The 16,081-nt window shown below is 46.6% G+C and overlaps 1 protein-coding gene across 1 annotated transcript; it reads left to right on the top strand.

Moving 5' to 3' along the window:
* The first annotated feature begins 185 nt into the window (after positions 1-185).
* LOC144106995 (uncharacterized) lies at positions 186-14,527 on the top strand. Its single transcript, XM_077639970.1, has 3 exons — positions 186-572; positions 7,007-7,336; positions 10,429-14,527. Exons 1-3 carry the CDS (start codon positions 517-519, stop codon positions 13,232-13,234), a joined length of 3,192 nt encoding a protein of 1,063 aa, XP_077496096.1. The 5' UTR covers positions 186-516; the 3' UTR covers positions 13,235-14,527.
* Positions 14,528-16,081: the final 1,554 nt, after the last annotated feature.

Here is a 16,081-nt window from a genome sequence, read left to right as displayed (position 1 = left end):
ACCGCCCACTCCGGAGCAGCCGTTGCATGACGTCATTTGTTTACTTTCGAAAACAAGGACCGTTTTTCCTTCTGATTTAATTTTGTACTGACTGAAAGAAATACTAAAAAAATTAATCCGCTCTAAGTGGTGAATTACTCGTTGCAAACAGTGCTAATCGTTTTTACTCATTAGTTGCTTGAACCACCACAAATGGCGCGGAATGAATTTAATGATTAGAATCAGAGCTCTGATTAGAATATTAGTGAGGACGATCGCGACAATATCTCTACTAGGCAAATATTTTGAAAATTATTTATCTGAGCACGCGGTGAAGTTAATCAGGTCACGTGGCCACGCGGCCCTGATGCGCTGTCTGCGTTTTGCGGATTTGACGAGCTGGGATGGGCGTGCAGTAGATCAGGCGGTTCAGGTGATCCGTTTGACTGCCCTGTCAGCGCCTGCTGGCCTGCAACATGGACTCCGTCGTGTTCGCGGTTGCCTGTGGAGCCTAGAAGTGCGGGTTTCGTCCCCGTGATGTCGATCGCCCCGCCGGCCCCTCGGGGCCGTGGTCGTGGACGAGGGCGTCCCAGGTAAAGCATTAATTTTACCTTGTTGTGCTCTGCAGCGTTACTAAAGCCAGCTAGTTCTAGTGTGGGTCAAACAACAAAGATACGGCTTGAGCCACGTGAAATCGCCTCGTAAAGGCTGGATGACGTTTCTGTGCCTGAACGTCGACGAATATCCTCATGTATGCATGCCTTGTTTATTGTCTGGCATCGCGGAAAAACATTCCGAAAGCTTGCGAACAAGTATACTGTTCATTTTGCAAAACTTGTGAAATGGGTGGTAACATTCATCTTACAAACTAAAAGTTGACGCCTGTCATACATATTTGCGCGTATTTGGCAGTTTACCAGCCGCGGTGGCGCATAGGACGCTCGGCTACTGATCCGGAGTACCCGGGTTCGAACGCGACCGTGACCGCGGCGGCCACGTTTCGATGGAGGCGAAACGCAAAGACGAAAGATTAGTACGTGTATTTGAGGAGATACCTTAAGCGCAAAGGCGCCCGTGCGCTGTGCGATGTCAGAGCACGTTAAAGATTCCCAGGTGGTCTACATTGTTCCGGCGCCCTCCATTACGGCACCTCTTTCTTCCTTTCTTCTCATTGTCCCTCCCTTATCCCTTCCCTTACGGCGAGGTTCAGGTGTCCGCCGTTATGCGAGACAGATACTGCGCATTTCCTTCCCCCGGAAAAACTAATTTTATTATTTTTTTAACTTGGAAAAATGGTCTGTTTTCCTTATCTGGCCGCCTTGGTGTCACCTGCGTCCCTTTTATGAGAAACAACAGGACAGCAGAAAAGTAAAAGGGAAAGAAAGAAGCGAAGAAAAAAAGGAGCAGAAAGCAAATAAGGCACAGACAGGCACACTCATGCATGTGGTGTATTGGTAGTGTTTCCAGACAAAAGGAAATGTTTTTTGTGTAGCTCACAGATCCAGAAATCATGGTGGACACCTCAACCCTGCAAAGCATGTTTTAAGGAAAGGAACCGTTCTTGATGAAAGAGTGCTGTAGCTGTCAGTTCTCCACATCTTTTACATTTTGCTTCCACATTTTGTAGACACCTGGACATAGCCTAGTAGTAATTATAAGCATGGGACTGCTAGCCAGTGCCTCCTCAACCTGTTGTTGGCTTGCAGGCACATCATGGACAGAATATCAGCCCCTTTCCTACCCGGCCTTTATGCCCTATATGCCGTTTCTGTGCTAGTTCATCAAATGGTCTACCGGCCGACCCTTTTTGTTTTCCTATTGAAAGGCATGGTTTGCCGAGGCAGCGTTGGCCTCTTGCGCTGAAATCGAAATCTTCATGCATTCCGTGAGAACAGGTTCAAAATTTTTCTAAAAGTCTGGAGAATATTTTATATAACCACCAAAATATCCTCTGATATGCACATCGGGCGCTCGATGGGAAAGTTTCTGCAGTGCGCCCTCTGCCTAGCTTGCAATTGTAACTCTGCGTTGCCGCAGGCATGACCAGAACAGGATCAGCCAGGCTCAGCAAAAATGAAACCAGAGTCCGCAGCAGCTTTTGAAGTGGGGTCTTCTTTCGCTAGTCATCATACCTGGCCATGAGCTTTCGGTCGAGATAATAGCATTTTTTATTGCACAGCTATGACTCTGGAAAAGACTGCACCTTTTTCAAGCATCCGCTCAAACTGTTTTCAGTGCAGTGTTCATTTGCAGCATACAGGGCAGTCGGTACTGCAGCGTACCATATGCCTTTCCAAGGGGCACTCCTGTCTGTAATTTTGTTTTTAATAAAAGCGTGAGTAAAGTAACGCAAACATAAATAGGCCAAAAATCTGTTCTATCCTCCTTGAAAAACAAAGTTGAAAGCGCAGTATGCAATGAATTGTATTTTGAAAACCCTTCACATGGTGCCGATGCAGTGGCAGTGGTAAAGTTACTGAGTATATTTGGGATGTACCTGGCCATCCCTTCATGCTGAATCCACATGTCAATAAAGTACTCTGAAGACTAAAAGGCAGGGAGTCACTTGTGTCATATTGGAAAGCTAAAAAGACACACACAACTAAAACCAAATTGCCAACCGAATGGCCACTGTAGTCTTATTTGACTTGTCTGTTCACATATGACACGGGACTTACTTGTTTGTTTACACACTTATACTATGTTTACCGTGTTTACATGTTTGCAAGTCAACCTGTCTCTTTTCAAAGTGTGCTGGCCAGGGTGAGACGCAGTAACGGCTATCAACACTGGAAAACACTGGAGAAAATGGCGCTACTCCTGAAAGACCTGTGTTCTGTCCCCGGTCGCTTTACATGTTGGCGGCCAGGGGCTTCAGTTCATTGACCTCTATGACATTCCAGCTTTTCTTCTTTTTCTATCTCTTAGAGTTAGAGTTCAACCTATATCTCGTATCTACTGATATGAGAGTTATCAGCGCTAATGACTAATAATGAATGAATAAAAAAAAGAAGGCTGTTGTTTCTGTTTTGAATACTGCTTCTCTAGACACAACTGAGCTGTAGATTCCGATTAAAACATTGTGTACACTGTAGGTAATGGTTGCAATGGACCGGACTCACGGTAGAATAAAACTTGCAGAAATGCACAGAGAAACCGCAAGAATAGAAAATGTGAACCTAAAAGAACAAGAGGATCAAGAATTTTGCTGGCAGCTTTGGGCAATTATTGATCGCTTTGGGGAGAATACATACAGCAAATCGCTAAGGAGGTTCAGGACATAGTGTCACTTGAATTTGAATAAAATTTGTGACTCTCAGCTCACTGGTGTTATCCATGAGCGCCAGGAAAGGGAGGTAGTACAGCCAATCTTTATAGTCGTTAAAAGGGGCATCTGTGAACTTTAAAGCGCACTTAATTTCGTTCAGGGCTGTCTCGTTGCCAATCTCTGCAAGTCCATTTTGGCTGTGGCAAAGCCATGGCTGCTCTGGTAGCAGCTTAGAGAACCCAGAATTTTATAACCATTTCTGCTTGAATATCAAACACTTTATATTGCAAAATCAGTGGAATGAACAAGAAGAAAATGAAATAACCTCTTCAGTTCATGTACCCAACCTCTACTTTAGCTCGCGTCAAGTAGTCGCCTCAGTCTTGGTGCTTGTGAAAAAGATAAGTATGCACACTGATTGCGTGTGAATGTGAGCACAACATCGATTGCATGCAAAATTACTTCGCTGAAAATTACTCGGGTGAGAATCTCCGGATTAGTGCTGCGTGCTAGATTAAGACTGCGATGAGCGGGCAGTGCCTCAGGACAAAGCGCACGCATTAGGCACATACTCAGCACATACACAGAAGAGATGAGTTTGCTAGGCTCTGAACTTCTGGCTTAGTGCTTTTACACTAAAAACAAAGAAGTCTCGAAACTAGCTTTACACGTGAATGAGGTGAACATATTTGAAGCTGTGCAGTTCTGTGAAAAAATATTCATTTTTAGCTCTCCGCAGCATTACAAATATATTAATGAGGTCCACTTACATGTATTACTTTGACAAGGTCATGTTAGACTTGTCTAACAGAACTAAAATAGCCAGCACAGTGCCATGATGATTTGGTAAGTTGTACGCATTTGTGAACATGACAGATATAACAGACTGCTGGAAGCTGTAAAACAGATTGACTGGTGCTCAACACAAAAGCGTGTGAAATTATAACCCCGTCCTTAACATGTCAACAAATCTCGCGTTTCACGCGAGAACAATGCTCAAATCTTGCAAGCAGATCAAACCACCTTGCTTCGTAAAACTGAACATTAGCCATGCTGAATATCTGAACACTTACTTCAAGCTCCGTGTCGTAAGTGATGTGATGACTTATTTGTGACATGCAGGGGGTCTTGACGAGCACACTATCGCCGTTCACTGGCATGCCCAATGCCAGAAGCGTGCGAAACGAGCTATTCGTCTTTCTTTACATTTGAGCCATGGAAAAACTTCACAGAGTTTGATATTTTTGTAATTGCACCATAATTTAATCATGGTCATTTTTCTTCATATTATAATTATTTGAAATGTGGCTGCATTGAAGACGGGGGTAAAAAAGGCAACAAACACACACCTCAGGGATGTAAACAAACACTGCAACGAAACGGCGTAACGGCCCAGCTAAGCTGCCTTTGTTGGGGTCATCTCCACAGAGGGTGTTGGTGCACGGTTGGCACAGCGTCTCCTGGCTGAATTTGTCCCCCCCGTACTATTTGCTGTTAGGGCCAGAGTGTATGTGTGACATGGCACTAGCGGTCAGCCACTGTGGTTTCCTAGTGCTTCGAGTATCCCCTCACATGTCGGAGTTGTTGGGTGCAATCTTAGTGCTAGCAGGTAGCCACCTTTTTCCCCCAATAGGTGCGAGGTTTCCCTGGCCTGATGCTTGAATTTCTCTGGAGTGGAATGCATGGGAAAACAGCATTTTATTAAACCTTTATTAAACCTTTGTTTGAGTGGGCCAGGTGTTTCTTCCACCTCGTGCAGTAAAAGCACAGTTGACATTTGAAAGTTTTGTTTACAAAAGAGGTCACCTAAAAAATATCGGCGTTATGTCTGAGGCAGTGGTTACATGGCTATGAGAGCCACTGTAGTGGTGGGCTTCGGATTAATTTATACCACCTGGGGTCCTTTAATATGCGCGCGCTGCCATCACACAGTACACAGGCATTGGTGTAGTTCACCTCATCAAAATATAGCCGAGATTGAACCCACAGTCTTCGGAACAGCAGCCGGACACAAAACCCACTGAGCCACCGTGTCGGGTTATGACATGGTTTGCGTAAACACAATAGTAAGCTTTTCGTTGGGCTATTGTGGGAGAGGATCCTTATGTATCGGCAATTTCCTTCATCCTGGCACTGAAAGATACAATGTGATGATACGGTGTGCTAGTGGTACGTGGCCTTCTCCTCACTTTTTTATGTGGAGGTGGCTTACGGATAAGTACAAGAGGCAAGGCAGAGATGAAGATATCATCAGGGTGAACTTAAAACAAGTGGAGGTTCAGAGAAAACCTGTTGGACCAAGTTGAGCCACTCGGTACATGATTGCATGAGGAAATAGAAAGGACGCAACACATAAGTGAAAGAAAACGACCATGCTGGAAGCATTCTATTGTGTGCTTTCTGTTCTTGTTGTGAAGCACCTGTTCTCTACGCATAGCTGTAGGCTTATATTTTTGCAAGTGGGGCACTTTAAAGGGGCTGCGAAACACCGCTTGAACGGATGCCGGTTACAATTCAGATGGATTCTTTATGTCACACAGATGCCGACTCAAAAAGAATTACGAGAATCGATGCATAGGAACGGGAGTTATTCAATTAAGAAATTTCAAAATACAAGCAAACAAAATGCTGCCCTCAACTCTATTTTCGCGCCGCTTCCCATTCCCATTTCACTCTCCTAATGATGACACACTGTGCGACCAATCAAAACAGCCTATCTTAGCACGTGGCAGAAGTTTACACTCCATGGTTGCCTGTTCTCTGTAACTCTTTCACGCCAAGGCTGGCGGCGCCGTTTGCATGGTTACAACAACCATGTGAACGCCCAGCTGACCCAACGATGCTTCATCGCCACCACGACGGCGCAGAAGGGAACACTGATCAGTGACGTTCCCTTACTTATGGATCCCATCTCGAGCGCGAGATACTGCGACGGTATGACAGCCTGCGCAAGATATCAGACACATTTAGCATAGCGCGTACCGCTACTGCTTACCGCCAACCATCGCCCCTAGCACGCTGGTTGGTCACGGCGAGCAAGGAGCGCGCGCTGTTGACAGGAACGTGGTGCCATCTGGCGTCGCCGCCCGGTGATCCTCCACAAGCTGACGATGCGCACTGTCTGCTAAATGTGAACTGAACGCATCATTCCTTGTGACCGAAACGAACGCTTATAGAGTGCAATGGCTCGATCGGATCAACTCTGCAAAGCCGCTCTCAGATAGAGTACCCATAAGTGTTAGTGCTAGGTCGCAGGATGTTTACAGAGAGGCGCAAAGTCCGTCGATGCAAAAAGTAGACAGAGCCTCTGGTGGTGTATTTTTGTTTTACTTGCTTTACAGTGCTTTTATCTAGGGCAACCAAGTTGGTTTTGTTGATGTAATATAAAGTGCAAAAACTTGACAAAACGTATCTCTAGTTATTAACACAATTTGCAGTATATTTACTCTTTGTCCAATCATAAAGCTCGCCCTCCGTGATGTCATATCCGATGCTAAAAACCGCCACTGTATGGTGACACCGTCAGCGCCATGAATTTGTTTTTGTGAGCTAATTAAAATATTAAAAACAGGAGTATATGTGGTACGACCGATGCTAATAGCATCACTATAACTCCCTCTATGCAACCAACGGGCAAAACAATGCACTGAAAATGTGTTTCGGGGCCCCTTTAAAGGCCATTGCATGCAGTGTGTCTTAAGCATTGTGCTTTGCTGCTAAGCTCATTACTTTCCCTCTGTCTCTCTCTCTCTCTCTCAGTGCCAGTAGCCAGCAACTCACTTACAGCGGCCAAGTGGTTGTCGGTGGCAGTGCCAGCAGGTCATTGCCTGCTGCTGCTGCTGCTCAGCAGCCCGAACACGAGTGCATGGGTGCTGGACGTGCAAGTGTGAGCTGTGTTGGCGCCGTGCCAACAGTGGCTGATAACAGGCATCTGAACCAGGCTACAGACGCATCAAGGGATGTGTTGTACAGTGCAGGTGACCATCAGCACAGCTGGCCAAGCAGCCACCGTAACCACGACACCAGTGGACAGGCATCATGGCCAAAGCCAAGTGCACGGCATCCACACAACTCGTCTAACAGCTACAGGTGTGATGACACTCTACTGGATAAAGTTGGCAAGTTCGTAGTGCATCATGCAATAAAACCAGTGGAAAGAATAACCACAAAGGAAACCAGGCAGTGCTAAGCCATTTTACTGCGCGCTGTGCTGTGCTGCTGTAGTCGGTAAATTGTCTGCTTTTTCATTGAAGGGTTTCTCTCCCTCTCTGTAGTCTGTGTTCATCCGACGCTTAACCCCTTCAGGCACGAATTAAATCTGCTGAAAGGAAAAATTTCTTTTGAATAAATGACGATCAGTAGACTAAGTAGAATTGATGTGCAAAAAGTTAGGCAAAAATATTCATATTTAGGCATATTTTATTTGCGTCCACATTTGTGGACATAGTGCCTTAAACCTGATACATGAACGTAAACACTGCTACATTTGCATGCCTTTTCTAACTGATCGTTAGACATGAATAAATGTTTAGCTCTGCAAATATACACTTCAGGGAATTATTGTGCAGTTCATGACTTATAAAACAGATAAAAGCAGTCATTCTATGATGACGGGCAGAGGAATATTCGGTATTTCGAGCACTGAACGTGGCTTTTAGATGTGCAGCCTTCACGTTGGCACCGGTGTGTAATTAACGTATTCAGAAGCTGGGGCCAATGGTTGCTTCCATTATAAGCACTGCTTCAAGTCCGGCTGCATCGAAGGAGCCTTGAGTGATCTGAGCACAAGTGGAGTGGGAGAGAAAGATAGCATCTTGCGGCCTGCTTTACACATGGTTTTGCAAAAAATGAGAAATTATTTTTAAAGGTCGTTGTTTGATCAGTTTGTCGGAGACCTGAAACAAACTGTCCCCTTGCTCTACGAATGTGCTGATTATTGTTTTGTAGCCTTGTAACTTAGCGGCCAGCTCTGAACTGACCATGGTGTGAGGGCATGGGTTTCCCTTTTTCATCCTCCGTTGTATAGTGCTGCCACTTTGTATTTTTCTCCGTGTTGGGTGTCATACATAGTGTAATGATTCTTGCTGAAAACCGCAGTGAAATTTTTAAAACGATAGAGAAAAAATGTTCTGACTGTCACTGGAAATGGTTGCTTCCTTCAGATTCATGCATTCTACAATCTAGCACAAATGGTCTCTGGTCCCTTTTCAATATTGGTAGGGGCCTAAGACCCTCCCAGACCTCCCTGACTTTCAGCACTGGTCATAGTGCGCTGTGTTTGCCGGCAGCGGCTCAAATAAGTGGCGGTTCTTTGCGACCATCTGCGGGTCTTCATTGCTCGATCGGCCGCACTTTGGAGGTGCTTCTCCATCGGCTATTTTCATGAAAAAGGCATCACCATTGGAGTCGACCAGTGTTCTCTTTGTACAAGCATAGTAAGGAGTAAGCCCATTTCGTACCATACGTGCACAAAAAAACAACGCATTCTGGGGAGAAAACGCCACTGATATTTTCGGCATTCAGGCGCCATGTCCACATATGTGGACACGCCACGTCTACTGCAGCGCTTTTTCTTCGTCTGTGACGATGAAAATTGGTGTGCCATTTCTACATTAACCTATCGACACATTCAGAGCCCTAAATTGCATCATTCATGATCATTTGTAAAGATAGAATGCCAAAAGGAAAGCCATTTACTCGTCCCGCAAAAACGACGTGATGCACATATATATATATATTTTTTGTAAATGCATTTCGCTCTAGCTGCAAGAATGATGCCACAAGCTTGACAAGGAGGGTCAGAATGGTAAGAGCGCGGTATTTGAAGGTGGAAATTCGCCTTGTGTACGAAGATATGAGGAGGCTTAGGTCGCATACACATATGTGGACCCAGTGCCTGAAGGGGTTATGCTCAATCTGGTTGTGGCACTGATTGGCTTCCCGCTCAGCAGCAGGCACAGCAGCAAATGAGGCAGGGTGTTCTCTGCGGCAACAATGACTCACACTGCTGAGGATGGTAGTGGGTGAGGACTTCTTCTGCTATATCATATGTAGAAATATAGCTAGCGTGCACTCAGCACCGGTTTTTTATTGCATGGTTGTGGCGTCGTGCTACGTGCAATGCAACTATATGCTCCTGTTAGCCCTAACTTAGTCCGCACAATGTCTCATCCACCCTCTGGCTTCTCTCTAGTATCCTCTTAGGCCACATGATGGCTCTGGCTAGGCTCCTGTCAAAACCTGTATTTTCATGTGTCATTACCTTTGTGTGCCATATTTTGTAAGCGAGTCTCCTCTATCTTGCTGTGGCAGTGACTCCTCTACTCTTACTTGCCTGTCATGTTGATCGTACCCCTGCTATTCTCCCAGTGCCTTCATGTTTCTGTAGCCCTAGGCTTCCGTATGTTCAATGGGTTCTGTTACATGCCACAGTGGATGTGCATATTCTGTCAAAAGTTTTTGAATTAAAGTCTAGAGCCCCTGTGTTTACCATTTCGCTCTGGCTTGGCATACAGAATGGCACACAGTGGTACTGCACATTTGTTTCCAAGATTCTTTGGCTACAACATTTACATTTAGCATTTTCATAGCAGAAGGCATTAGATGAAAAACAAAGCTTGCGTACCCAAGTGACGTGTCACAAAACACACGCACAGCCACAGACAGAGTTTTCTTGCAAACAGGGTACCACACAGATGGTGCATGGGCAGGTCTTGCTTATTCTGAACAGAAGAGGGGGGTGCCGCTGTGGCTCAGTGGCTATGGCGCTCGGCTGCTGGCCCGAAAGACGTGGGCTCAATCCCAGCCGCAGCGGTTAAATTTCTAAATAAAATTCTAGAGGCCCGTGTACTGTGCGATGTCAGTGCATGTTAAAGAACCTCAGGTGGTTGAAATTTCCAGAGCCCTCCTCTACGACGTCCCTCACAGCCTGAGTTGCTTTGGGACGTTAAGCGCCCATAAATCGTGAACCATTAACAGAAGAGGGCATTGTGGAAAGCTTGGTGGTAATGCTACAGGCACTCCAGAACTAAAGGGAGCAGTGGCTGATGTTGCTTCCTAGATGTAACCGCAGACTCGTGTTTCGCAACTGGGGGCAGTGAGACAGCCACTGTATGCAATGCCTCTGAAGCATTGGGCTAAGCAACAAAGCTCATTATTGCCTTTATATGTCCTCTTTTCAGTGCTGGAAGCCAGTCATCCAAGATGACCTATTGCAACAAAGTCTTGGACACCGCTGTAGTGCCAGTTGCCACCCGCACTGCCAGAAAAGTGCGGTCACCACCACCAACTACTGTTGGTGTCTCTGCTCAGCAGATCAATAACAAGTGCATGGATTTTTCACGGGCAGGTGCAAGCAATGTCAGTGCTGTGCCTGCAAGGGCTGATCGCATGCATCTGGAGCAGGACACTCCAGAGACATCAAGGTATGTGTCGTATGGCAGAACTGATCGTCAGCGCAGCTGGCCAAGCAGCCATCACAACTCAGCCCGTAGTGGGCAGGCATCAAGGACCAAGTCAGATGCCGGACATCCAAACAGCTCCTTTGCCACTCACAGGTCTGACTTGCCCAAACATGGAAGATCAGCGGCGAGACACGTGTCAACGTCTGAATGTGGTGCACAGTCGAGGCCATTTGGAGCAAAAGACATCAACGTCCCATCACAAGGACTGGCAGGTGGAAACTGCAGGTCTGGTGGTGCCTTGGGTGCCAAACCATTTGCACACCCATCAAGGAACAAAAACTGCATGCCCGGTAATGCTGTGGAACCTGCACGCGTAACAGCTGGAAGGGCAACCGTTGCTGCTGGCACTGGCCAGCTCTATGCACTGCATCTCCGCGAAAACTGCCCTAGTTTGCCTCCAGTGGAAGAAATTGTGAGGCGCCTGCAAGAAATCCAGGTGGAGTTCCAGAAGGATGGCCTGAGCATGGAGCGGCAGTGCTCGATGATGGACATGGAGCGCTGCTGGATTCTTGACAACTTGAGGACCTTCAACCGCATACTGATGAGAGTTGACATGGAGCTCAAAGAGGAGGAGCCACACAAGCTTTGCATTTGCTCTCTCAGCGAATCGGTGGTGATCTATTCAAACACCAACTGGGTTTTCGATGCCTGCATACTCTTCCACCTCCTGCTCAAAAGGCACAGATGCATAAAGACTCTGGACCTGGACAAGACTGCAGTGGCCTCCGGTTACCCACAGGTGCTATGCGATGCTCTGGCTTGCAATAGGGGACTTCGCCACTTGGCCATAGCCTGCTGGGACTTCTCGCCAGAAGGAGAGCGCACATTGGTCTACTCTCTGTGCAAGATGCCTGCGCTTGAATCTATCTGCATTTCCAAGCTGTCCATGACACCCTCTGCAGCTGGCCGCATTGGCGACATGGTGGCTAGGTCAAAGTGCATCCGGAAAGTACAGTTCCTGGAGAACAACATGTCGCCTAATGCTGGGAAGGAACTCATGCAGGGTCTGTGCCGCAATGCCAACCTCGAGGTCATCCAACTGGATGACAATGCTCTCGGATATGATGGAGCGCGCTTCCTTGGTGAATTTCTGGCCACGTCTTCCAAGTTGCAAGAGCTATCGTTGCGCGAGGTGCCCTGCTTTGACGAGCAACAACTGATAGTTGTTGCTGAGGGACTGAAGATGAACCGCAGCCTCTACAAGCTGGAAATTCACAATTGCTGTGTTACTCGAGGCGGTATTGATAGACTTGCCGAAGTTCTGAAGGACAACAGCACCCTAAAGTGCCTGACTGTGACAGCGTGCAACCTTGGCCAACCGGAAACAAAATCTTTTGCTATCCTCCTCGAATTCAACAGCGGACTTGCTGAAGTCAACTTGAGGGAAAACCTGATAGACGACATTGCAGCAATCTGGCTTGCACGAGCGCTTAAGTTCAACAGGCACCTGGAGAAACTCAACCTTGAGGCCAACCAGATCAACTCTCAAGGAGTTGTTGCACTTGTTGATGCACTCACGAGCAACAGTGCCCTGAAAGAGTTGACACTAGGGTGCGTGGATCCAGACGATGAAGAGGACTACAAAGATGTCACAGGAGCTCTAAACCGTGCGGTTGCCTACGACCGAGTACGCCTCTGTTACGACATGCGAGGAGTCTTCCAACTCTCGGCAGCGCTCCGCGTAAACGCCAACCGAATCACGTCGGTGCACTTGGACTCGAGCGTTGATCTTGATGCCACTTGCTTAAAAGACCTGTTCGTTGCACTTGCTGTCGTTCCGTGCCTTGAAGTTCTCTGCATAGAGTCCCAAACTAACATGGATGGGTCCGCTGCAAGGAGGTTTGCCAAAGTCCTGACAACAACAAAGACTTTAAGGCAGGTCCAGATGCTCGCTTGTAATGCGGACAGCGTGGCACTGACAACAGTCATGAGGGCCATGAAGAAAAACCAGTCGGTGTCGCATCTGGATTTTGAGTTCACTTCCAACGAGACCCCTTGCATCGACGCATTCCTTGACGTAATCAAGTACAACACTACACTCCACCACTTTGGCTACTTGAGCACCAAGCTCTCAGAACTGCAGGTCATAGCTCGCGAACTGCAAGGCAACCACGTCCTGACCTCTTTCAAGATTTGGGAGAGGCCTGGCTTTAAGGAAACCATTTTTGAGATCAACGAGATCCTCCGACGCAATGTCTCATATCTTAACAGGGCTGTGGAATTTGCGATGGACCCGGAGAAGTTCGGCATCCAGAGGCGACCGGCCATGGCATACGAGGAACTCTGCCGGACGGATGCCTTCCGAAAGCACCTGGCCAGGGTTGCTGGACCACATGCCGTGGCGGAAGCCATGCGCAACGCCCGTCGCCACATTACGACGAACTTGTTTGCCATCACAGGCGTGTGCAAGGGTCCCGTGATGTGCCAGCCACAACCAGGGGGCGCACGCCAGATTGACTGCCTCAACATCTTTTGCTGGCTAAACATATTTTCGCATCTGAAGGTTACGGACATTGTGATGTGAAGGCATTTGATATTTTGCCCTTCTTGCATAGTGCAGTAGCATTTTACATCTTCAGTGCAACTTGTACCATTAGCTTTTTTTTTTCCTAAGAACACCATGCAAGTTGAACCAGGCATAATCCTGTCAGTTTTAAATTTAGTTTGTACATTTAGCTGCTATGGAGAATCTATATGCAAGCTTTTTTTGTGTGTGTGTGTGTGTGTGTCCACATGAGCTATTTAGTGTAGTGGCCTGCACCACCATGGCTTGAAAAGCAAGCGCCTTGCACCGAGTTGCAGCTTTTCATGCCTTTTGTGAATGAGGTGATCGAAATTTCGATTGAGATGATTGAGTGGTCAACATTAATGCTAGTCACGAATGGTACACAAATCATTTTTGTGTAGCCATGACTTGTCAGATTGATAGGCCCGCCTTCTTATTTGGGGGGGAATCCATCTGGACGTGGGGTTTGGGTGAGCTAGCTGAAAAGCTTTTCTTTCCTCACAAAGCTGCGTAGGCTACTGCCAAAGCATAGCCTGTAGCAGTACCGTATGTAGTTTCCTACGACTTGGTTTATGCTTTTAGTCGAGCGTCCTCGCAGATTCTCTAAGACGTTGTGGCGGGAGACTTTTCTTAGCGCATGACTCCTTTCTGCTTGTGTTGTGCCTTCTGCACGTTTTGTCTGCCCCATGCTGTATAGTGGCACTGCTCATATAATATTCTGAATCTCTTCAGTGTACCAATGTTACGATTGTACTGTGATATATAGCATTGCACGTTGATGTGTGTGTGGCTTAGTCACGAATGTATGGTGACTAAGCACTCCTGCATTGATGCTGAGATTAATCTCGAACAGATGTTTTTTTTTGTTTTTAAAAATCTCACTAAAATAGTCATTTGGTTCAAGTGCTGGCATCTGTTGGCAAACGAAAAAATGGTTAGAACGAGCACTACTTGCCTTAAACCGTGCAAGAATTCCAAAAAACATGCAAGCTGTACTCGTCATGAGCAAGAAATGAGTCAGCTTATTATGAGCCTGGCTCGCCCATGTCCACTAGCGGGTTCTACACAGCTCTTCACAATGTGCCGTAGATGCTACGGTATGATCAGGTCAAATACTATGACCTGGTGCAAACAGTGTGCACGCCAAGTGGTCTTAATATGTGTATTTGATAGCCCGCAAAGCTTGTGCCGACATTGCAATGCCAGTGGCTGGCATTGGTGCACAGTTCAGAGCGGTGCTTATTGATTTTATTGTGACCGAGCACTCCTGTGTTGACACTGAGCAATCAAATAAAGTTATTTGCAATATACCGAGGGCTTGTATTTCTCGGACATAAATGCGTTGCCTTTGCAGACTTTGCTCGGTCTACAGTTCACTTCTGTTGCTCGTGCTCACTGTAAGCAGTAACTTGAAACCGATTTAGCATTCGCAAACGTAACTTTTACAATTCAAAAAGCAAGTTTCTTTTTATTGCCGCAAAGTCTTTCATTCAGTTTGCCGAAATGTGACCTGCAAATGTTGCTGGATTTTTTACATTCACACGCTGCGTGATGAAACCTTTCATATCCAGATGGTACTAAGCCTTGTAGAGTGTGAAGCTGTTGTGTTGCAGTTGAATTGAAAGCAATGTTTTGAGATCAATTGCTGTGTTCACAGCGTGGTTCTGCTGTCTGTGTTTCAATGCAGGTGTACTTGTGCACAAGCTTTCTCTAAGAAGCTTGGCAGTGCATGCTTTTGCTTTTCTCTAGTCACCGTTGGAAAATGCAAGAGACTGGCTGTAGCACTCTCATACTGAGGCTGCCGGACTTGTCTAGAACACTTGCCTAGTGTGCCAGAAAGTAAGGGAACACGGTCTAATCACAATCACCAAATTTTAGAGAGATAAGGCCTCTGCACATATGCTGCACAACTGATTTAGTGTCACTTTCTTGTTTAGGCTTGCAACACACCAGGTCGGCACTCATTTAAATTATGGCAACTCATGCACTCGCGTCGGAAAACCTCCAATACAGCTCCAGTGTCTATTCTTCAAAGGTTTAATTTCTGGCTGCTGCATTCTTGTGGGGGAAGAAAACACAAGCACACCTAATTCCATTACGTTTTTGGCAATGGGATAGCATTCGAAGCTGTTGACGCCTCTGCTGGAAGTGACTGGTGTGGTTGCTCTTCCTGAACTCTTCCCATACCTGCCACCTACCATGGTTGGTAGGTGGAGCTTCACACACGTTAACCTGGTCTGGCGACTACACTTCCGTCCAGCCATTATGCATTCTGTAGTCTGTTGATGTCACGTCTCTGTAGCCAATGGGGTTTCGATTTCTCCACTCTGGTGACTTCACTGACGACGTCGCTGCCCGCCAGGCAATCGGGACTTTTCTGGACAACGCTGGACTGTCACCGTTGCCTGCTTTTTGACCCGGTGAGGCTTCTATGCTGTTGCGTAATACTTGAAACTAGTGAGAGGGTTACGTGGGGGGTTCGTTTACCCAGCACATCAACGTAATAAATGCACCAGCAACGGTGCAACTTGGGCGAGAGTGAAAAATGAACTTGAAAGAAAACCAAACCGAGCTGGAACAAATTCAGGATGCCCTATGCTGTGGTATAATTTAAAAACTCGTTGCCTGCCGTGTCGATCATTGTTCTGAATCAAGTTTTTGCTGGAAAGAGGAGTGAGTCTGAAGAACCCCCGAGCCTTCATACAAGGCAGATTTGTAGTGTTGCTCACTTTTCATCGGTACAAAGTTTCAGGGGAGTACCTATGCAGTCTGCTCCATTTAATTCTCGGAGTAGCCAGAGCTGCATTGCACTGAATATTACATATCTTACGGTTCTCAAGGCACCTACGGTTCTTGCTTGCAGTG

Source organism: Amblyomma americanum, chromosome 10 (genome assembly GCF_052857255.1).
Source record: "Amblyomma americanum isolate KBUSLIRL-KWMA chromosome 10, ASM5285725v1, whole genome shotgun sequence".
Taxonomy (NCBI): domain Eukaryota; kingdom Metazoa; phylum Arthropoda; class Arachnida; order Ixodida; family Ixodidae; genus Amblyomma; species Amblyomma americanum.
This window is presented reverse-complemented; position numbering and strand designations above follow the sequence as displayed.